The following is a 25,115-nucleotide window of genomic DNA, read 5'->3' as shown; positions in this document are numbered from 1 at the left end:
TACTCTGATATTTATAGATCTCCAGCTATTCAATACCTGATTTACACAATAGTGAAAGAAATACATTATTGTATTTAATTCTTCATGTTCTTCACCCTTCTCCCTTTTATCTGTTTTCAGGGATTTTTCATGTTCCTGTTTCACTGTCTTCTGAATTCAGAGGTATGTAGCCAAATGGTGTTAACAAATTTGGTGTTGCTAAATTAAATAACATGAATGTAAAACAAGAAAAGACTTTCTCCATTATCACTGCCTGCTATGCCACTGATTTTTTTCTTTCAATTAATACATGACTCTTAGAGACTTTGTGACTTGCAGCATTTTGACCCATCCTTGACATTTATTTTACTTAACATGAGAAAGGTTTTAAAAAAAAAAAAACAACCTAGAGAAAAGAGAAGGCAGCTCAAGACTAGGGAAAGAAGCAATCCTGAGGGCTGGAGAGGCTGGGCAAGGCATGGGCTGTGCTGCTAAGGGAGGATGCTTAAATAGTGGGAGCAGGGAAGCTGGCAGTTTCTGTTGAGGGGGCTCTGGCTTTGTTACGTATGCAGTTCCAGAGGGGAAAATAAATCTTATTCTCAGTAAAACATACTTTTGGACATTGCTCATGCAATCCTTAACGGGAAACCAAACAGAGTAGAACATATTCCAGGTATTTTTCTTGGCAGGAAGTTCAGAGACCAAGAGGCATCTTTTTACATTAAACTCTCTCAGAGCAACTGGAGTAAAGCCTAGACAAGACTGATGCAAGCAGGGCTTGTGGGGACCACCTCTGCTGGGCCTGGAGCTTGCAGCAGCCTCTCCTCCCATGCCAGATAGCAGGAAATGCTCAGCAACATGTACTGTATTTTCTTATGAAACCCATTTCCAGGAGGCTGACAGGGAGGTACTGCTCAGTGAATACCCACACGGCTTTGATTCTCCCCCAGCCCTTTCTTCTGGATGCTGCTAAGTAGCTCTGTCCCATAGTCTGCTGCTTCTTCCTATGCAACAATAGCACTCCAGCTATTCTACGGAGACGTTATGATTTATTAATATTTGCCAACCTATTCAGTCTTAGAGCATTGATACCATCTTTGCTACAAACACTTTGGAGAGTCAGGACTGACTATCAAATTCTTGATCTTTATTGAAATCAACTAGAGTTAAGCAGGCAGGTTAAAGGTAAGGAGGAAAAATATTTCTTTATTCTATTCTCCCCCGGGCTCAGAAAACTTTCTTCCTGCTGTCAAGCTTCAAAAGTCTTACATCAAATACAAATACTTGAATTGCTGCCATTTTTTCAGGAACCTCATGAGAAATTAAATTCAGAAACTTTTCAGAATTTGTCTCCTCAAAACCCACTTCATATAGAGCTAACATGAACTGTCATTTTGGGAGAGCAGGTCTTATTGTCTCCATTGGCTGTGCGTGTCTGAAACACTTCTTCAGCTGAATTGTGAGAATTCTTGAGAATTTCAATCTTACCATAGAAGTAAAACTCAGATACTGTAGAGCAAAACCTGCAGGTATTTCCAAGTGGTTGTGCTATGTATTCCCAGTGCACCTGGACAAGAAACGCACACACACTCTAAAGAGGCACAGAAGCACGGGTCTGACGGGGGCCTGAGCCTCCTCTCCCGCAGCACATGTCCAGTGTGCCAGTGCCACCCCTGACGGCTCACTCATCGAAGCCTCTTGACCTCCCCCAGCAATTCGGCTCTGTGTCTCACTACTGCCACTCCTAAATTGTAGTTTTTGTCTTTCTTACTGCAGTCTGAGCTGCTGCTTTCCTGTCTTAGCTACTATACATATAAAGAGTAGGTAAGTCCCTTCCTCTCCACAGGAAAGGGAAGACTGTAAGACTTATCCAGTCTTCTCCCAGTCTCCTCTTTTGATTAAACAAACTGAGCTTCTCATAACGTGTGTTTGCTTGACCTGTGATCATCCTCACTGCTCTCTTCAGGGCTGACTCCACCTGGTCCCTGTTTTCCCCGGGATGCTGAACACAGTACAGTAGCTGAGGCCATGCCAGTGTAGAATAGCGGGGAAAAATGACTTTGTGTGTTTTGCAGCCTATGCTACTTCTGACAAGATGCTCTTTATCACAGCAGGGTAACACTGGTCAATTACTTCCAGCCAGTAATCCCTGATAAATCTCACCCGCTTGCCTAAAGAATGTCTCACCATCTTTATGCAGCAGATTATTTTTACCTTGGTGCAGAATCTGTCTACATCTCCAGGAAATTTCAGCCAGCATCTTTAAATAATTTCAGTTTTCAAAAGGCTAGCAGCTGGCTTATGTCCTCATGGCCTCTGGGTACCATCAGGGCTGTGCGAGCTCCAGGGAGAGCCTGTCCGAATGGGGGAGCTTGTGGTCCAGCCTGGGGCTGGATATTTTGTTAGAAAATGTGGCAATGTCCTAGTGAGCTGCTGAAAATCAGTAAAATGGCACGTCACAAACTCTTTCAAACCATAACTGCAATTACTGGGGGTGCATGCTTACATTCCATGCAGTTTGGGTTTTTTGATTTTATTATTTTTTAACAAGATGAATTGTAACACGGTCATACCTTGGACATCTAGGAGCATGAGATAACCCAGATAACATGAAAATGTTGTCAATAAACTGAGACATAATGGAGGTTATGCAATGCTTTGTATTTAAAGTATGGATACTTTATACCCATATATATATATATATATATATTTTTTTTATATTCTTTAAATATAAAGAAAAATGTAGGGGTGGATTGTTTGTTGTTTTAATGTACAGTGATGTTAATGTGGAGGAAGGATAATGGGGAAATGATCGTACAATGCATCTGTGAAAATAAACGCAACTTTTTCAAAAGAAATCTTCTACCTGGTTATATTCCCCCCAAAGGTTAGAGCTGCCTTTAAGCACAAAACCAAGGTCTGGTCCCTTACTAGTAGTTCGACTCGCAACATAAATGTGAAACCCTTCAATTCAGACATTGTGAGTATTCCTCCTTTCTTTCTTTTTCTTTTTTTTTTTTTTTTTTTTCCTATTGCACATGAAAGTGTTCCACATTAAATTCTGTTGGAAAGAACAGGACACAAGAAGGCACGTGGGTATTTTTAGTACCTAACGTAATGCATGCTGCAGACAGGCGGAATCAGCAAGCATTAAGTTGCAGCTACAATATCTGTTTTGAAAGTAAAGGACAAAATTCTGCTTTCTGGCAAACTATCACATAAAAGTAAACAAAGGTCTATGAACTCTGGAGTACGGTTCAATAAGACTGTTCCCACCAGTTGTAATGGACTTCATATTATGCATTCAAGCAGCATTTGGGCAATGTATTTGTCTGATGATGATGATGGCTTTTTGATAGGGCACTTTCACATTTAAGCCTGAGGAATAAACTCTTCAATAAGTCAACACGTGAATATGCTTTTCTAGCTCTCCTTAAATTGTCTTGAGGCAAAAGACATTTGTTTTTGTAAAGAACCAGACTTCTGAAGTGATAGGTATTATTAAGTGATCGCTGCCAATCACCTTAGATCCTGGCAGCGACTGTTTTAAAGTCCTTTATGGCATATGCTCTGAAGACTCTGTGACAATGCTGTAATGTAAATAGATGCTTTCAAGCTTTTTTTTTTTTTATCCAGACAAGAGTGGTTTAGCAAAATAAATAAATCTATTTTCAATATTATTTTGTTTTCCAGATGACTGGGAACAGGCCAGGCACAACCCCCACAAAGCTGAACACCTGGGATAAAAGCACCAATTCAGGCAACCGCATTGATTTATCAGCGGTCTGACAGTAATACCAGCTTCTCAGTGAAAATCAAGCCATACATTCAGGACCTCTGACACAGTGTCCACCAGTTTTTTTTCTCACTGTTAATACCAGTAGAAAACTGCTTTTTTAAATCACTGCCTAATAAATTGGAAATTGCCATGTTGTTTTGTAAATAGCCCTCATCTGCTTGCCTTTGGAACTGTAACACATTCTACCACTTGGCTATTAGCAATATCTGTAAATATAACTACCACAAGTATACACTGGATGGTTTTGTCACCAATGATGAAAACACTAGGTACGCAAAAAGGGCTTATTGCTATCTGAATCATTCCGGCTCCCAGAACTGAGGAAAGGCAACATACCTCTGTCAAGATGGATTTTTATGCTCTAAAATGAAATGCTTCCCATTGTGATGTTGTAATGGGGCTATTCTGGTCTTGCTGTGCACTCTCTGTTTACATTTATTACCTTACAGAATCCAATTATCGAAGTGAAGCTTATTCAAAATACATAGTGGTGATTAATTTAAATGCTACAAGGAAGCCAGGACCTGAGGGAGAAGCAGGTTCCAGCTACTCGGCTCCCAGCATGGGCATGGAATCAGCAAAGCTAATAAACACATACGTCTCCATGCACATAAACAGCATATGTAACATGTAAATCTCCTAATCGTGGCCTGTTAATTTTTTGATATTCCTGTTTACATCGTAGCTATAGAAGGTAGAAATGGCTAAGGTTGTCCACAGCATTTCTAGAGCTGATTTGTGTCTGCTGACATATTGCAGTACAAAGTATTTGTATGGCTTTGCCTGAAGCCTTTGGATGCAATCAACAACTGTCCATCAAGTGCATTTCACAAATGCGCTGTAGCTTTTGGAAATCAAAACCTGGCACTGTGACTTATCTTTCTCCTTTTACTGGTCAGATCAAGACACTGAATTCCAACCACAAAAATGTAATACAATGATATACTGTGAAGACAGCCAGACTACAAATAAGTCTATGTATTGTTACCTACAGACATCTTTTAAATAGGTCTCTGCAGAGTCTTTTGTGGTTTTAAACTCTGCTCAGCACTTAATAGCTTCTGCTTTAGTACTGCTATGAAGTATCTTTAAGGAGAAAAAAAAAAAAAAAAACAACCACCACTGTAATTTTTCTTTTGTCCAGTGTTTTGTGGGTTCTCAGAAGTGATGTTTGGAGCACAAGGGAGTGTGATCTCCACTGTGCCAACGATGCACCTTCCCAGCTGGGGGTAAAGTAGACTATAAGCCCTGGAGGTGGTCAGAGCCCCTAAATATGTGTCTTGCTGCAGGATTTACTCAGCAGCCAGGGTGTTGAGAGCAGTTTCCAAAGATGAGGCCCCCTTGGCAGAGTGGCTTTGCAGTCATGTCTCCTTAACCCCAGCTATTTCTTACTTGCAGTAGCTGTATCCCTAACAGACTGGGTGTACTGGTTTGCAGGAATCACCAAGGTAATTAGCTTTCCTGATGCACTGGGCTATCAAAATAGTACAAAAAGAGGGAAATATGCAAATCTTCCACCTCATTTTTTGCTTATGTGTTGATTTTTTTTTTTTTTCTTAATTGAAGGTTTGTATCTTCAGCAGCTCAGGCCATTTCTGGTCCCAGTGAATCTAGCAAGATACCAGTTACTGATTTCCAAGAGAAAAGATATTTGCACCCTAATGTGCAGGGTGGAAATTGTTTATTGGATAGTAAATTTGTAAAAAGGAAAACCAAAGTAAATTGATCTTTAGGGAACAAGGAGACATTCATCAATTAGGACTGAATTTAGTGAAGTGTTTCATCCAAAAGACACGGCATGGAAAGTTTAGAAACTATCAATGCCTTTCATTTTTGATTCACCCAAAACAAGTTTTCCCCGCGGTTCCTTCCTGCATTAAGAAAAAAAACAATCTTTTTCAGTTTGGACCAATCTTTTCCACCTTCTCCCCTTCCTGGCCAAGACCTGTTGGTATGGTCACCAAACTGAAACCCCACAGTTCACCCAAGTTTGTCTGTGGCTACAAATTAAAACATTCTAGAGAAAATTTCTTATTTCCACCAGATGTATGCTGGATTTATGCAGATGAAATGAAGCAGAATGTGACATATTGCATATCACATGTATACATGCATGAAATATATAGGCTTCTGATCCTGTGTTTTCTTTTACTAAACGACTCAAATTGCTGACAGCTAATTCGAAAGGCGGGTCAGTAAAAGCTAACTAGCTAAATGGTTATATCATAATTTTGGGGTTTGTGTATGGCTTTTTCCTCACCTTTTCTACATTGGACTGTCTTACAGCTGTGCAAACATACGGACTTTTCTTGGCTTGAGAATGATTTTTTTTTTTTTTTTTTTTCCCAAAAAAGATGCAGTAGAAGGAACCCTCAGAATGTAAGGAGCAGATTGTAACAGAACAGTACTGTGATAACAGAGGTCAGTGTTTGTATTGTGTGCAGACAACATATTTAAGCATATTTTTTATACTGGAGCATGTGTTCTTTTCGTTATGATTTTGGGTTTGGGGTTGGTTTTTTTTTTTTTACACTGTGACCATGGATATTGATTGAAACTCTCCTTGATAATTTCTCTTCGAGTCGTTGTATTATAGCACAAACAGTTCTATGAATGAACCAGAGGACATATAAAAGCTTTTTTTTTTTTTTTTTTAAGTCTTAATCTTTAAGAATATTCCCCTCTACACAATTTTCACTGCCTGCATTTCCTCCTGTGCTAATGTATAGTGGTCACCTATGTCACTACCCAAGGTCTACTTGAAAAAGCCACACACCGTACAAATGACAGTACAAAATGACAGTAATATAAAGGGCTAAATCTGGTTTTCATGCAGGTATACCCTATTTTAAAATTGTTCACCAAAAATAAGAGCATGAAAATGTTTTTGGTTTTATACCCTAGAATGTGACATAGATGTATTATATATTGAAGGAGCATTTGTTATCCTGTATCTACTGAGATCCACTGTGGATAACCTGCATCCTGTGCTTTAACTTTTGAACGTTACTTGTGATGAAGCAGTTTATCTTGTTGCTTATGTCACGTGAGGTTAGGAGCTCGGTTGGGGATGGGGTTTCTTCTGGTTTTGATAAACTAGTAAAAAACCCACAAAGTACAAATGCGTTCCATTGCCATCTAAGTCCATTCTTTTTGTTTGATTCAATGTATTTTTGTTGTTACTGAATGCAGCAAATGTACTGAATAAGAAATGCTCAAATGAATCTTTAAACAATCTCTTCCTGTCCTCAGTCTTTTGAAGCCTGAAAATCTTGCAGTTTATTTATGGGCTTGTATATAGCAGCTATTGCAATATTTTTTTTCAGGACAGCATTGTTTTGTCAATAGTATGAAATCTTAATTGAATGAGATGTGAGTTTTAAAATAGGTAATGTAGCAAGAATTACTTTGCCAGTAAGTAGTAAAATAATTAAGTTTTTTTAATTATTATTTTTCCCCCCAAATAAATAAGAAAACTTAATTTCCTAAAAGAACTTTGTATTTGCTCAAATTATTCTTTTGACATGGGTTATAAACAACAGCATAACAATTATGGCTCCCTATGACTACTATTGTGATTAAACAAGCAGGGCTTTACTCATATGAGAAGTCTTACTATATGTGTCAGGTGCACCTAGGTAATGTGCAGACAGTACTTTTATATTAAAGTTTATACCCACAGAATATACTGAGGGAAGTCATTCCCTCCTCTTTAAGAAAGGAGCCTATTTTATGAAGTAGCTGCTGCAGATTATTTCTTCTAACACAACTATTCCAGCAACCTGGTCAAGGTCAGTTCCTAGGTGAAAAAATGACATTTTTGGATATGATGAGTATATTCCATCTCAGACTTAGAGGGGAAACTTCTCATTCTACCAGATCTCTGAATATAGCATTGTGTGTATGAACAGATATATAAACACACATATAAATTTATATATATACTCACACAGTTAGATATAGATATATACACACACATTTTACATATATATATATATATTTTAAAATCATATATATGTCTTCCAGAAGTCTCTTCGTATCATCACACCAGCATGTTCTCCTCTAATTTCTGTGGTTGGGGACATATAATTTGCTGGATAGAAGAGGGGTGCACATGCAACAATTAACTTTCCATGGCAGTTTGCACTCTCCTGCAGCTAAATAACTGTAGCACCTATCAACTGCCACCAACTACCCATGTTTTGGATGCCTGAGAGCGCAGGCATGGTCAGAAAGGCTGGTTTGTCAGAAATGCCAGGGATTTTCTCATTGCTCTGCTTTTACCTTGCCGTGTGACCTTCGCAAGTAACTTTTCCTGACTGTGTTTATCCCATCAGTGAAATGAAGATAATGATACTGCCTTCTTTGTTAAGTGCTTTGAAACTCACAGTTGACAAACAGAGCATTTATTATTATACTAATGCTACACAGTGAGGACAGAGATTTCTCCACTTACTTTTTTTTCGAACAGCTGCAGAGGTATCTTTCTTACCGTGGGTGCAGAGTCTAATGTACACATGGGAGCATCCTTGCATGGGCAGTAGAGCTGGCGGGTCCACCTGCCATGTACCTGCATCAGAGCAAAAGCAGGGAACGACTGTGATGATGCCCCAGAGCTGCATCAAATACGTGGGATTTCTCTTTACCTTCAGAACAGTGAACTTGTAGCCTTACCAGCAGAAAAAGACCTTCTGGGATTTAGTACAGCAAGTGCAGAAAACCAGCACAAGGTTCAGGCCTCGCTTGAGTGGCTCAGAGACTGAAGCTTTGGCTCTAGGACTAATTTCATTCTATAGCAGGGCAATGGGTCATAATGAAGCACATTACAAAAATTGTGATTTTTTTCAAAAAATCTAAGGCATGTTGTGTTAAAACTTCATTACTATTACACTTTTATCTGAAAATGACAATGTAAATCAGGAATGCTATATCTCAAAGAACAAACAGCTCCAAAAGCTTATCCTCACAGGGGTGTGATCCTGTAGATTACATGTTTTCAAGGTTAAGGCTAGTTCTATTGTGATTAATAGGCTGCCAGCTGCCTCCTCTATGTTGCATGGCTGTGTAGATGTTGTGGGGTGATGATGGAAAGTTTAATACAAGGAGAATTACATGGCGAAGAGTAACTAGAGCAATTATATCCTAAAAAATTAAAGATTGGAATTTAGATGAGAAAGGTGTTTCATCATCTTTCAATACCCATTACAAAGAAACCTTTCTCCCTTTGTATCTCTCCAACCCATGTAACAAGGCATACATAAAAGAATGCTTTCTTGCTATTATGTGAAATATAGAGGGTATTTTTAACATTTATCATTCATGATAGAATAATATATTAGATAATTCTGGCACTGGTTTACATCATGTTTGCCTTTAAAAATATTTTCATTATATCTATGTTCCTCTTGGATGGCTAAGCGTAGTATGTCATAGATACTTATTGCTATAATTGCCCTTGTTCACACAATTTTCTTTCTCAATAATCCCATATGTTCTTGGAATTCAGAGGCCATATTTCATCTTGTCAAGGGTGATTACAATACTAAATGTATCGCTGACATCAGCATCTTCACCAGGTGCTGAAGCATGACAGAAATATTGAGTCGCAAGGCTGATTTTTAGGCATTGTTCAGTGCATCTTTACCAAACAACTTCCTTGACCAGTTGCTAATGTGCTAAGGGTAATTCCCAATAGAGCAGTTTTATGCTGTCTATTTACTTATACCAAAGTCAACTGAAATATTCTCTCCCCATGTTATTTTCTCTGGTTACTGTACAAAAGCAGGCTTGATTGGGCATTGCATGTGTTCCTTTAAGCATGCTCCAAGCTAAGCATTTGCTTATCTCTACTCATGGACATGGAATAATGCATAAACCCATTCAAGTTTAAAAAAAAAACAAAAACCAAACCCTAAAAATTGAAGCACAATGAACTCTGTCACTGCAGAAGCCTTGAGTTTTAGTTTGTGCTCATAATATTATGGAGGAAAATGCACAACAAAACAAGAAAAATTTTTTACCCTCACAAAGTGTCTCAAATTAAGCAGCAAAGATTGAATGCTCCTTGGAAATCTGGGCCTTATATAATAGGATTTTGACAACTTAAAATTCATATTATGTTGACTACAGCATGTTTCCTTCTGGCATTTTTTGTTTAAGATTCTGCACAGGTCAACTAAATGTGAGCACGTCTTCTCACTTAACCAGTCATGTATCAGGGGGGGGGGGGGCACGTATGGGCATGTGTTCATAGAGGAAAAGGGGCAGAGCTCAATCCTCGTACTGACCCACAGGCCTTCTGTATTCTCTGTTGATGACTGCGTGGGAGGCTTCAGGATCTGAGGCTTGCATCTGTGAATATTTGCACAGACAGCTTTCTGCAGCAATAGCAAAGGACATAACTATATAATTAAAAAAAAAAAAAAAGTTTGTGGACTAGGTTTCATAACTGGTAAGCTGAATATTGTGCATTTAGATTGTATATGATGAATTAAAATCTCAGATGTATCATCAGTAGAATACACTGCAAGTTTACGTATCATCAACCCCCTGACATAGGAATATTTTTCAGACTCCTGTCTTTATATGACTAAAAAGACTGGTCAGTATTGCCTGCTGCTAACATCAAGTCAACATATAGCATGCAAAACTCACAGCCTTCGTTCTTAAAAGCCATTATTTGGTGATGTTATAAATCATTTCTTATACCTTCAAACTAAGAGTGTATCAAAACTAAGGGCTGTTTATCACCTGGCACAAAATTAGTTTAATGTGGGGAACTCTCTAAGCAGCTTGCCTAAACCTTTGCTGCTAATCAGTTATTAGGAACAGTGTTCAATCACTGTCTGAAAAAGTTAGTGAAAAATGTCAGAAATTCTGCATAGGGCAAATGGTACCCAGAGAAGTATTACCATGCAGATGATGTACAGTGTGTGGAGAAGGAAACAGTTTGAGGAAAATGTTGATAACACCAACAACTAATATACTAAATCATGCTGGTGTGAAAAAGCCCTATCTGAAGGTATTGCATTCAGAGTAAGTTGATCAGGGCTCTGGTAATACTGACAGCCAGATTATTCGTCTTCTGAATATGGTGGTTATACACACACTCGTATACATCTACTGAACAGAATAAAGTTTTGAACAGATACACCCATTATCTTCAGTGAGTCTTTGCAGTAAACTCTGCTTTAGAAAGCATTTTGCTGCTTTAACTTGCCCTGGCCAGCTGGGGAGACTCTGATGTTGGATGCAGCTCCCAGAACATCTTCCCACATCCACTTTCATCGACCTCACCCGACACAGTGACTGTCCACGCACTGGCAGCAGATCCCATATAAGCGCAGATGTTCCCACCAGCCTCACAGCACAGGACTGGCCACACAGAGGTTCTCACCGAGAGCCCCTGAGCGTTACAGCTGCTGCGAGGACAGCACAACAGCCCATGAGACCGCGCTGCTGCCAGCCCTGGCTGTGGCCCAGCAGCACGTGAAGCGGATTTCTGCAGCACACTGCCGTGCCAGACGTGCACACGCAGAGATATGGGTCAAGCCAAGCGAGCTCAGGCAGTGGCCCCCACATTTGTGTCAGTAAATCCTTCATCGTTACCCACTGAACCTGCACTGCTCATGTGCAGAGCTGTGGCTTCATTCACTCTATGTGCATGGTATGTATTATATTTCCTGTATGGTCCTTTTTTCTTTTACTGCTGATACCATCTTCAGGAGCGACTCTACCCCAGTTAAAATCAGAGATTTCCCCACAGTAGGTGCAATTTGCATCACTTACATTTTGCAGGGGAAAGGACAGCATTTCATTCCGCAGCACAGCTGCAGAGCCGGGATATATTACATGCCTTATACCTCCCTCCCTGCCACTGTATAATTGTTGCTTCTTTCCATAACACCGTCAAGGAACTTCCACTTGCTCAATTCCATTAAGGAAAATGAATAATCACAGAAAAAGTCATATCAATGCATTTGTCACAGACAAAAAGCCACATCAGTGAGGCAGTGTTTTTTTTTTTTTTTTTTTTTTTTTCCAGTAGGGGAGCAGGAATCACCCAGAGTGTCACAAATCTGGATTTCTGCATCCTGTACTACAATGTAGCTCAAAAAATGTGTAAAAGCCACTCTCTGCTTGTCTGAAGAGTCTCCAGTGTAAAAGACATTTCTGTCAAGAATCAGTTATTATTTACACTTACTGGATTGCCTGTCTCAGACACTCAGTACAGGATACATTTTTGCTGCAAAATAAAATAACTCATGCTGTGCTCTTCCATCTTAAGAGCAGAGCTTATTTGGAGCAGAGTAGCCACTTAGGAGGCTTTCAGTGGATGGTAAAGGGTAATATTTGCACCGTGACTTCAAGAAAGTCACTTCTATGAGTAATTTCTCTTTGAATCCGTGACAATTGAAATCAAAGGAACTTCTGAAATCAAACTTATTTTCTAGTCTATCAACAGACCAGACTCACGAAACGAGCAGGCACTACACACCCAGAGCCTGAAGTCCCGCACTTGCTGCCTTGTGCAACTACAGCTCTGCTCTGGGGCTCAGCCGTGGGTGATGGCAACACACAGGTCTCTGAGACAAGTCCCTGCAGAAGCTGGCATTCCAAGAGGGCCTGCCTAAGGCAGCTGGAAGAACGCAGGAGGCAAGGAAAACATCCTTAGTCCTGTCTCCTGCAAGCACAGCAGTGTGGGGCCACAGCAAGGCTCCCTCCTGGTGCAGCGCTGCGAGTGCTGGTGCTCACCTGCCCCTGCACCCCCCCTCCTGCTGTCCTCTTCCTTCAACCATCCAACCTCTTCTGCAGAGCTCATGTCTGTGTGCAGAGCAGGCTTTGTGAAATAACCGTCTCTCTTTCCCCTGTGACTCTTCTGTTAGCCGTAACTTGTAATGACAAACAACAAAACATTCTGTAGAGCAACTTTTAATAACATCTTCGCATTAAGAAAATGTTTGGTCCTATGAACACCTAACAGTTCTTTCTGCAAGAAAAATACAGACCCTCCTGGATGTGCATCAGTACAATAATTTAACGCGGAAAGAAATATCAGATAATTTTCTTCCTACATATCAAAGCTCTTCATTTAATAGAGCTATTTTTCAGATAACAGCCTCAGTAATGGCACTACAAGAAATGCTCATTGGGAAGCTCAAAACAGCTAAACTCCACTCTTCTCTGTACTACAATTTGTGAATCATTGTACTTTACAAAGTGAGAAAGAAAGAAAGAATTTAGAGATGCAGTCTAAGGAGAAACAACAAAAAAACCCAGAAAACTGCCATGCAAAATGAGTAATACAGAAGCAGGCTGAAGCTTTATTCTTTGTTTGGGCCAAGGGCCATACAGCAACTCACTTTGTTCCGTGGAAGTGATGTACAAAGTACACACTGCATGTACACATCTGCAGACTCTCCCTGCTTGCCAGCACTGTAGGAGCCTGGCCAAAAATATCTGATTTTAGTCAAGAAGCACCCCTGCAGGAACAGCAGGACACGCGGGATCTGCTGATGGGTCAGAGTGCACATTAACCCCCATTTTCAAAGGAACAGAGCTCCCTGCCTGGCAGGGGCAGGGGTGATGGGGAGTGCCAGAAGGAGCAATATTTGCTCTGCTGATAAATAAGAAATTCCCATAAATCACAGTAGAGTTGGTCACCTGCTGTCATGGCCAAAACCACTGTTACTCCTTTAAATTATTCCTGCCAGAAAACAATAAAATTCTCATACATGATAACAGTGATACTAAAGGATAATAACACATCATCTGTATAGCCCGGACCTCTCTGCTTCTGTCTGAATAAGATGCAAGCACTCTATCATCCGTGCTACAACTGTTTCTAAAGCTATTCTATTTCTACTATTGCTACAATTTCAGTCAAATAGAGAGCTCCTGCCCACTGCTGACTTTGAAGGAGTTGAAAAGCTTAAAAAAATTTGTAAACTGTGTCTCTCTATGCCAATAAAGTTGCAATCCATGATAAACCACCCTTGTTCAAGCAGCTTTCAAGAGTGAGTGCTGTTAAATACCTCGCAGCTCAATAGTTGTTTGAGAACTAGAAGACTCTGTAGAAAGCCAAGCTGAAAGGTTTGGCGTGTTTCATGTTACTTCAGTGTTCCTCACAGCTACATTAATTACCGTGCTGTGGTCTGTGTGACTCCTCTGCCGAGCACAGGGGTGAGACCAGAGCCATGGCCCCTTGGTTTAATTGCACAGATGGACAGCATCCCTGTTTTAAGCAATCTGAAACCTGAATTTCTAAACTGACCATTAGTTGCAAACATTTTTTTTTTTAATTCTTATTACATTTTCAGTTTGAATATTTTTAGTTCATGACATTTTAAAATAAACATATTTAAAACTCCTCAATTGCAGTTATCTCATCTATTTGGCAATTAACATTCTTTTTAAAGTGCATCACTACCACCAGGCGCCTCCCACAATGCTTTAAGAACAATTTGGTTTTAGTCACTTGTGTAGTCACTCCCCAAACTCTTCTGTTTCATTTATCTGGTATTATCTATTCAAGTGAAGCCAGAGCAGATGTCATAAGCTATAGGCATTTATCTCCTACATCGTCTACAGGCACTGCTGCTTTTGCAGTATTAATTTTGGGACTGGCAGAGGAAAGAGGTTATGCTACCTCTACTTCTACCTTCCGCTTTTTCTTCCTACAGATGGTGGCTTTTATACAATTATATTAATTACAAGTCAAACTGCATTTGTCTAGGATGTATGAGGCAGCTAGTCTCTGATTCTGGTAAGCAAATACATTCATGGTCTTGTTCCCTTCATTCTTTCAAGCTGGTTACTTCCCTTCCCATAAATACCTCTTCAGTTTAGTTAACTCCTTGGGCAGTTCTTACTTGGCCTTGCCAGCACTTACATCAGATACTGTAAATGTCCATTTCTGCAATACCTACATTTTACATTTTCTCTTTCACATTTGCATCTGACATTGCCCTGCCTGGCTGGGGAGACTGATGTTATGCAATTAAGAGAAATTTGTGGCTAACTATAAAGCCCAGGTGGTAAGTGGCTTATTTGTAAACACTCATTTACAGAAATCCATACTTGGGCAAGAGCTTTCTGAAAACATCCTCTCCACCAGCCCAGACAGCTCTGTGAAGTGGACCCTGAAGTGCTGTGAATTGGCACCAATAAAGTTATTGGTGTTAAAGTTACTGGTGCCGCCTGAGGGCCTGTCCCCGGCCGGCGTTAGCAGCTTCGGAGTGACTGCAGCCCTGCTGAGGGCTTTGATCCAGGTCCTTATCTCCCCTCTCTGCTTTTTGGCTCAGGACGGTTCTGGCCTCCCCTGCTTCCTTCTGGGCTGGCTTGGTGTTTTGACAGGCAGCCGCTGGCTGAATATCACCCCTCACTGCCTTTCTTGCTTTTATCTTTTGAATTTGGCATGTGATGGATGTTGGGGCTCTTAAGATACCAGTTTCTATGGAAGGTATTTTCCCCACACAGATAGATCAAGGGCACAAACTTCCTTATAAGCTGGTTTGAATTTATTAAAAACAGTTCTCTAACAATAATTAAGACTGCAAAAATTCTGCTTTGCCTCAGAAGCTTCTGAAGCCCTTTGTAAGCAGGAGCACAGAAATCCCACTCGCTGGGTCCAGTCCTCTGCTATCCTTAGCACCATGCAATGGCTGCAGGCAAGGGACCATGAATAGACTCCCATAATGGGGTTTATTTCCCTCTTTACTGTTCAAAAAACAGAAGACTACTGTGTCAACATGGCCTCGCTCAGGCCCTGTTTTACATCCTTGACTTGAGACAGGCTCTGCTTGGATGCTTCTTGCCACTGCTCTCCAACTTAATTTCTCTCGCTATTGCCTCATAGTCTGCAAGGGTGCAGATAAAATTATTTCTCTGAAGAGAAAACCATTGATTCTAAGATTCATGACATTTGGATTTACCCTGCCTCAGATACGCACAGCTGTAAGTTGCTGCATTTTCATCCAAGTCACAGAACATGCCTGACACCAGCACACAGGGGCTGCTCCCCAAGTCTCCCTTGTTCTAATGGCAGGTCAATGGTCTCCATGGCAACCCAAACTAGGAGTAGCACTTAAAATTGATCTGCTTATTAATAATTTCATTGGCATTCAAGAGAAATAAAGAGGCCCCTTACTGAAAGTTATGTCAGGGCTCCTCTGACATACGCTTCCAGAAAAGACTTTTAATTAGCAACTTGCCCCAGGCCAGCAATACTCCACCTCCTACCACAGGTTGGACTCAACTGCCTCCAACTGCTACAGAGATCCTGATTTTCCCAGACTCACATTAGTCCTCTGTGCCTCAGTGAATAAAGAATTAAGTTTCACTGTTCTAGCAGCTGAAGGTACCATTTTAATAAGCATGACAAAATGCCTTGAAGGATCTACTGGATGATGAATGCAGTAAAACCCATGGCATCTCAGTTAAAAATTCATTCACTTCTCTTTAGTAATTGAGTAGATATCAGGAGATTTAATGACAGAACAGTAAACTGAGCCCTAATCTGTGAAAAGTATTCTCTTGAGCAGTTTCATGTGCAGTATTTACAGTGCTTACTTGCTATTTATTATTATTATTATAAATACAAATAATACTGTTGATGACAGTAGAGTTTAGCGGCTAGCAAGAAACAACACTGCATAAACAGAAAGTAATAGCTGGTCTCCTCACTGGTAAGTAGGATAAATGTGGAAGGACAGCACACAAACTTAGTGAACAATAAACAGTAAAAGCTTTCTTTTGTGATACAGGTCCCTCTGAGTTTACTTGCTGGTCCTTGTGCTGGCACATCTGGAAGTGGCTCTATAACTTATTTTTATTAAGCACAGATATTTATAAAATGGAAGTGTCTAAAGGCCAGGATCAAAACAGAAACCCATGGTATTGGTGGCTGTATGTTTCTGGGGTCATTTTCCAGAAGAGTATGTAGTCTAAAGGGATATTCACACTGCCACGAGAGATAGAAAATGTGACAGGAATCCAGAGCAACAGCAGAAAGACTTTTCTTCATCCAGCACGTTAATGATATTGTTTGAAAGAAAGAGACTGGTGGGGGAGGCGGGGCAGGAAGAAATAACCATTTACTAAAACATAGTAAAGGAATGAAATAAGCCTACTGCCTAGTAACCCCTTTTCAAAACATGACTAAATAGACTGACTCCATGTGATGTTTCAGTTTGTGTAATTATAAGGCAGCTACAAAAACAATTAAAATATCCCAGTCTACTTCTCTCCTAACAGGACTGAAAATGTGTTATTAAACTTTTAATTCAGGAATTACCAGGGAATTATTCAGGAATAACATGTGAATGTCCATGACTGAAATAAAACTACCTGGCCCTGGATTTAGTTCTATCCCAGAGTCTGGTTTCTTAACAACTATTCCTGTAAACAGTTGTGGAAGAGAAAACGGGGAAAGTGGAAATCAAAGAAGAAACTCTGCTCTGGAGAGCAAAGTGAAGTTCAGTTCTCCAAAAGGTTGTGAACATATTTAACATAGAGAGACCCGTCTTAAAGACTGTTTTTTTCTGCTTGATTTTTTGGGGTCTCTATTCTCTGCCCCTTTTCTCAGCACCCTTTGTGCAGAGCAGTTCTCTCCGTGGTCCGTTTCAGAACATGTTAATACCAGTCTTGAAGAAACAATTGAGCATCTTCTCTTGGAAGCTGTTCTTAAGAGGAGCCTTAAGCCAGGAGTCCTATCCAAGGGCCCGAATCCCTCACTTTATGGTCAGATTTCCAGCCATATTCAGCACCAGTGGAAGATGACAGAAATTTTTGGTACTAACAGCAGTAAGCTTTGGATCAGACCTTGACTCACACTAATATCACTGAAAAAAAATAAAGCTCTTTCTAATTTTTGGGGAAAGACGGGAAAGACAACATGTTAAAACAACCAGACATAGCAGTCAGAAATGAAGGGGAGAAAAGGTTTTTGTTTCTGCTTTTTCTATAGAGTATGAATAGTTCCCAAATCTATTTTGAAACATCAAAAAATTCAGAACAAAAGAAAAAAAAAATCTTCACAATTTACCAGCCATTGTATTATTCAGCGTTCCTGGAAAAAGGCAGTCCTAGTTTATGATCCAAATTACAGATAAGAGCTGGCAACAAAGCAAATAGAATAAGAAATGTTATTTTACATAAGGAAAGTGTGAGAAAAAGCACGTGGTTTTTATCTTGCTCAGAGCAGCCCAGTTCTCTGTCAGAAAAGGCAACATTTACAATCAGACATATGAGGAAAAGTAAATAAAAAACAACAGACAAATGGTGTTTGAGAGGAAAAAAATATTTTTCTGTTCCCTTCTATCTGGAAGGCCAAACTGAGGGAAGCTGCTATTCTGCACCTAGCATGTGTTTATGTAAGCACAGGTTCACTAATGGAGCTAAGGAGCCTGAGCCCTTCTCTCTCTCCCCGTTATTGTTGCCTGGCAAAGCATGAATCCTTGAATACTGTGATGCTGAAACAGATACATGCAACCCACTATCCAGGGTTAGAGTAGCATCCACCTCTATTTTCTAATATGTTTAAATCTAAATGAAGTTAAGATGCTAACACAATGCAAAACGAAGACCTGCCTATTCCAGAATAAGAAACAATTCTGGTTCCCAAAGCAACAAGTTCCTCACACCCCTATCTGGTAGCACCTGAACATGTAAAGCTGGGCAAAGTGCATAATGTTAGGTACACGCAGGAACACTATGCCAGTAGTGAGGCTAGAACATAAGAATAGTGTCATTTGGATAAAATGAAAATTTACCTATATCTTTCACTGAAAAATTTGATTGCATCAAAACCATGTGTAGCTATTGGTCTTGAATAGGGTATGCTTTCTGAGTAAGTCACTCCACTCAGGCCAAAAGGTGCCTATTACTCATTTTCAAGTGGTTCAGCTCACAGACCAAACTGTTTACAGACTCCAGTTATAGAAATGTAGAGGCAAAAGTTGCCTTTTTGTTCCCCGGATAAATAAATTCTATGAGATAAATGGATAACTTAAATGCTTAGCATTATTACACTAGTTCCCTTTTTATCACTGTTATATCTATTCCTGGTAATCTTGCAACATTTTTTCCAATTTTCTGATTACTGCCAGCTACAACATGGTAGAAATTTCCCTTCTTAGAGTTTACACCCTTAGGATATTTGTTGCTAATGATACCCTTTTCCTTACAGTTAAGAAGAGGAATTAAAGACTTACATCCAGCTGAACATAAATGAGTCATATACATCGCTGTCAGAGTCTGTCTATGGAGTGATTTGTGACTACCCTTTCTCCGTTTCTCATTCAGGCAGAAATCATTAGAAGAGATTTAATCAAGAAAGAGTAATGAACTTGATAGAAGCTGGCTAGATAAATGAGAAAATCACTTGACTTCTGTTAAAAGATCCTGGATTTTTTTAGTTAAACCCTATATTTTTTTATTGAGTTAATATAAACTCAGTTGTCATTTCAGCTGAACTCCTGTTTCCCAACTATAAGTCAAATTGTAAGTCAGGCGCAAGTCTGCTGTTCTCTGACGGTCTCTGTATGCATGTAGGTATGTATCAATAGGGAAACGTACCTTTAAACTTGTAGATTTGAAAATCTGAGCTGATTTGGCCCTAATAACTGCAACCTTGTTGCAAACTGCAAATCCAGATCAGTCCTGGCTTTGAAATGGGATGCCTACAAGAGTTTCCAGTACTCAGACATTTGTGACTTTTTTAAAGGAATGAGTCAGGAGGGTGAACAACCAAAGAGAAACAACACTAACCAAGCACAACACAGAAGGGCAGCCTAGGCAGTATTTGACCCAGGTTCAGGCAATGCCAGAACTACACTTTTTTATGGATGAACTCAACACCTGAACAGGAAGGAATACCGCTTTCAAAGAGATAATTCACATTGCTAGACCTGAGTATATCCTTGCACGATAGCAGCAGTGCTGCTTTTTTGCCTCTGGAGATGCAAGGGCTGTCCTAGCGCATTGAGAACACAGACGCTGCCTGTGTAACATTTGCTTTGAAGTAGTGGAAAGAACCCGGTCTAGGAAATTTCTGGATTGAGCGTGCAATGTAGGTATCAAAGGCATCTGTTAAAGTGAGTTAGATGGGGACGCAAGCCAACGCACTCCTAGGAAGGTGCCTTCCTCTGTGAATAGTTGACACTACACCTTTCAGATAGGTCAGCCCTTGAGTAGAAAGGGCAGGTGGCCCAAACTGTGCCGAGAGACATTAGAGCTTCCGAGATGCCAAATATTATTCAGAAAAGCCAAGTAAGGATATTATAAAGCTAATTTCACATTTAGTAGGAATATGGACGGAAACTGTACATCTATCCCAGAGGTGAAAAGCCAGTATTTTATCTGAAAATTTACTCTGTTTAGTCCTACAGCACTGATGTATCTCAGTGCTATGTGGACCTAAGCCTATTCAGTACTCCTACAGAGCCCACCTCATCTTGCTTAGCCAGAAGCACTCTCTATTTAGCTTTTGTGTTCTAATTAGGAAGTTTACTGGTTAATTAAGTATTCAGGAAGGAGCATTTGATATGTGAGTGAGGAATAATTTGGCTGCTGAAATGCCATTTAACACACCCTCCCACTCCATTGTTTTCAGGAACTGGAATGTATACAGACGCAGGCCTTGTTTGATTCCACCTCATTTCCTCACTAGCAGCATATGCCTGGTGTAATCATTTAAGATCACCACAGAAAGTGAACAGAATTTTTTGTGGGGGGAAAAAAAAAGAAAGAAAAACCAAGACAGGATTTTAGTGCTAATACCAAAATCAAATAGAAAACTACAATGGAATGACAGAAGCTGTTCCATCATACATCAGTTTTAATAGTCAGAGAAATTCAAGAAGGGTCCAATGCTACTCTTGTGTAGCAGCACAGATTTAAAAATAATCAGTTTTGTATGAGCATTTATACAAAATTGGAATCAGATGTATGAGAGTGATATATAATGGCTACATCTAGGGTACCTGAAATCTACGGTGTTTCTTCCTCTGAAGTATTCCTCTTTCTGGATGGTCTATAACATGGACATTCTTACGATAATATTCTCATAGGCGTGCTGAGATTATTGTATCTTATTTGAGGAATACTCCAAATCTGAAAAAAAAAAATCTTCCTAAAACTTGACTTAGAATTCATATCTTGTATTTGCATTATTTTTAATTTCCTTGTATCTCTTATCTTTCAGAAAAAGAGAGGAAGGTGAAGCAGAATAAAACAGGTTGCTGTAAGACTGTTATAACTTGACTGGCAGTTGACAGAATGAGAAATTCTGGGATTGAAAGATTTTGCTCAGAGAAAGGCTACAGAAATGTTGAATAAATAAAATCTATGATATTATTAAAAGATAAAAAAAATATTAATATGCTACAAATAATACAAATAACTGAATACTATCCAATTTTAGTTGATAAACTCTCCAATTTGAACCTTAATGGAGTCAATTTGTTGAAAGAATTCGAACCACTTGTCATATTTTATTCTGGAACTGGATGAGACATTGACATTTATTAACTACATCACAGTAACTATCGTTCTTCAAACTGTTTGCTAAAGTCTTGTCACAAATTTTCACAGTTTGCCATTCACAGGTCATTTTCAGTTGTATGAGTCAGGCGGAAGTGACTAATTGCAAAAATACCGAATACTTACAAAAATAGGATATTACAATACAATGGACATTGTGCCATCTAGAAAACATAGTCACTTCTTGGGTTGGTTTTCTCACTTGATAAAACATACAATGATCTAGAAAGATGTGTATCAATCTTTGCTTCTGGTAAAAATTCGAACACTGGAGTAAACCACTCCCACACTTTTATGGCTACTCTTTGTGTTTAGGTCAAATACTCAAATGTTCTTAGGAAACAAATATACAAACAGACCCCCTTCAACCAAAGTTTGCTGCTGGATTCAAGTAAATAATGTGATAATCTTTTGTTCCCATTGTCCACCTCAGTATACATTTGTGGTTCACTAGTCGCCAGCAAGGAGTCCAGAGCAAGTCATTATTGTTTAAGACATCAGTTTACAGTACATGCCATTTCACTTCAAAAAAGGAAAAAATACAAGGCCTTTATATAGAAATGTAATTTCCGAATGGAAATGTAAAAAGAGGAAGAAAAGTATTTGTGGAAAGTAAGCACGGATACTATATCTTCAGAGTATTTCTATTCCATACATGAAAATAATTCATTTCCCTATCTCAATATTGTGTTTTCACGTCTCCTGGTGCGAATCTTATTCTGGTTCTGTGCCACACTGATCCATCCAGTCTCTAATGAATACATTAGGGACATTACCAGGCGATCTGGAAATATTGAGGGGAAAAAAACTAATGTTTTGCGGCAAGGTATATATTCTCTGAAGTGTAACCTCTTCCTCACACTGCATTTTATCATGAAGAAAATTATGCTTCAGGAACAGGACCTTAACTTAAAAAAAATAAAACCCACAAAACCCCCATGAGTTACACAGCAGTCCTTCAGACTTAAATCATTTACTGATGAAGCTGGTCTGAGAACTATTTAAATGAAATGCTTGCAATAGAAATATGAAGGGTATGGCTTAAAGGCAGGAATGAAAGTAATATTAAGAAGGTCATTCCTGCCCCTCATTAGACTTGAAGTGGAACAAAGTGAACTGACCAAGTAGCATCAGTCTGGCATAAAGATGATTTTCTGTCAATGAACTGTACCATTCCATATTTGCTTAAATTCAGATGTAAAATCCTTAATTTTGTCTATTTTTTTCAAATTCAAAAGACATTTTCTATCAAAGTTAGAGTGCCTTGACTTATCTCAGACATGAATGGTCCAAGAAAGTACACATAGACATCACAGTGACCAAACCCTCAGAGAGTAGAACAGGAATTTGGGCTGGTTTCACCCTGAATGGATGAAAAGTTAAAAGGCTATTGAAGATGATGCTACTGATAGCATTTTCTATTAATCTAAAAAATGTTTTGTGACAGGACTTGCCTATCCTAATGATTTTTTAAAGCATAATCTTTTTATTTTTCTCTACCTGAGCTGTCCTGGATTATGAATAAAGGGATCTTCCACAACAAGAACAACAATACTTTTCTTCTCTCACAAGATCATTTTAAAGCATGATAAAACAATTACTTTATCACCGCACTAAGAGCATCATTGACCCTGGATTATATCTCCACAAGATTATTCTCATAAGATCCTGTTCTCTGTCTTGTAAAACAGGGTAGTGAATTGTAAGTTCATGCCTCAGTGTCTTTTGCTAATAGCATAGGAATATAGGCCTCCCTACCTTATGCAAGAATTTCCTTCATATATCACTGTTTCTCTAATCAGAACTTGTGAAACAATATAAATCTTTTTTATTTCCAGGGCAAACTGGATAAAAAAAATTCCACCTTGGTCTCATTATCCAAGCATGATGTTATGAAACAAATACATTGAAGACTTGCCCAGTCCAGGACATTTTGAATCTAAAAGCAAAGATGTAACAGCCAAAAGCTGTAAAAACTTTGGAAAAGTGGGTACCTAGTGTTGTTAAAAAAAATCTAAACTCAAATGCCTCATGAAAAATAATTTCCCTTCTGCCCTCACAACTGCAAGTCTTGTGATCCCAGTGAGGGCGATTGATCCACAGATCACATTTCATCTCTCACAAAATAAAAGCGTGCAAAAATAATTTTTAAAAGAGTAGGAATTGAACCAAACTGCCACGTTTAATCATGTCTGCTACTTACTATTCTTCCATTAGCATTGGTGTCCTTCTCTTACATGCATTCATTTTATCCCTCTCTAGCACCTAATTTTAAAATGAAAGTGTGCATTTTTTGCTAGGGCATCAAATGTTTACTCTGTATATGTACTATGTGCACATCCTGATTTCTACTTAGTGCCTTGCAGTATTATTGTAATACAATAGTAAACAGAACTGTAATAATAATATCAGAATAATTATTACAAAAGGACATTAAGAATGTATCTCTAGAAATAATATTGTATTGGAACTTCATCCACAATCTAATAGATCCTTTAATTTCCTCTAAAATCACCACAGCAGGTCAGGTAGGAAACAGAAGAAAGAGCAGAAACTTCATACTACCTTACGTATTTGAGTCAAATTTATGAATTTCATCCTCATAACAGTCTTGGAAAATGCAATCTTGTCTAACCACTGAGGAACTTGGAAAATCCACCTTACTCAGGGTTGCACACTTAAAAGAGTAGAGCTGAGATTTGAGCCCAGGTCTCAAAAAAGGCAAGACTTCTTGCTTTCCATGAAGAAGTCCTTAGCTCCGTACCTCCCCAGCTCGGTGTGACAAGCACAGCTAAGCAAGTACTGGGCACCTGCCCATCTGCAGGACCAACCCTGTCATGGCCAGGAACATCCTGCCAGCACGTGCACGCAGGCTTTGGCCATTGAAGTGGATGTGAACTTTACCAAACACAGGGAATTTAGACACAGAAGAACCTTGACAGGAGCAGATAGTTTTGGTTTGTTGTTTGGTTTTGGGGTTTTTTTTTAGGAAAAAACAAAGGTAATAGGTATTTGCAAAAGATTCCTCTATGGTCACAAATGACAGATAATGGTTTGCCTTTTCCCTCCTGACCTCTCTTAAGGATCTTCCTGCTGACAGCATTGGCAGTTCTGAAGGTTATGGCACCCATGTGTGACACTATCAAAAGATCTAGAAAGGATAAAGCGGCTGTGTGAACACGTCTGGATTAATTCAGTTCCTTAATTGCCTAACAGACTTCATGCAATGGATGGGTTTCAGTTAAATTTTTGATAATGCTAGAGAAGCTAATTTTTAGATGTTTTATTAAAAGGAAACAGTTGTTGACAGCTTGCATTAGTTGATAGACACTGTAAAGGCAGGCATCTATTTACCCACTCAGACTAGATTCCAATTTACATAACACTTCAGGATTATTGTCAACATTTAAAAATCTGACTCAAGCAGAGAGAGAGACCTGACCCTTATCCAAACAATGTCAAACTCAGAGACAGACTGGAATAAACTCAGTGTAATCATTGAACAGTGATCACTGATCAATCCTTTAGCATTAAAAACTGATCAAACTCTATTTAGCTTCAATAAGAGTGTGATTCTCAAATGTTAATCGGTAACAATGATCTACCTCTCCAACTAACCAGATGGCTCAGTCACAAACGAAATACATCGTGGCATTCTCTTTCTTCCAAGTGCCCACAAAAGGCCTGAGCAGTCCATGACAAGCAGAGTATCAGAGTAGCAGTGGAATTTCTGAAACACATTCAACAGGTCCCTGCTCTTCATTTCTGTTCTAAACAAAAGAAGGGGGAAAAGAAC

General features: G+C 39.3%; 1 protein-coding gene across 2 annotated transcripts in view; it reads left to right on the top strand.

Annotated features, from left to right (window-relative positions):
• The window catches only part of ADGRD1 (adhesion G protein-coupled receptor D1), a 158,468-nt gene extending 154,209 nt beyond the window's left edge, over positions 1-4,259 (top strand). For both annotated transcript variants that reach the window (XM_026859543.1, XM_026859542.1), the window contains 3 exons: positions 121-162; positions 2,867-2,959; positions 3,673-4,259. In XM_026859543.1, coding sequence (XP_026715344.1) covers positions 121-162; positions 2,867-2,959; positions 3,673-3,768 — 231 coding nt within the window. In that variant the 3' untranslated portion in view covers positions 3,769-4,259. The remainder of the gene's footprint in view (positions 1-120; positions 163-2,866; positions 2,960-3,672) is intronic.
• Positions 4,260-25,115: the final 20,856 nt, after the last annotated feature.

This window comes from Athene cunicularia (genome assembly GCF_003259725.1).
Source record: "Athene cunicularia isolate RWA chromosome 15 unlocalized genomic scaffold, athCun1 chr15_part1, whole genome shotgun sequence".
Classification (NCBI taxonomy): domain Eukaryota; kingdom Metazoa; phylum Chordata; class Aves; order Strigiformes; family Strigidae; genus Athene; species Athene cunicularia.
Note: the sequence above shows the minus strand (reverse complement) of the source record. Positions and strands in the feature narration are given on the sequence as shown.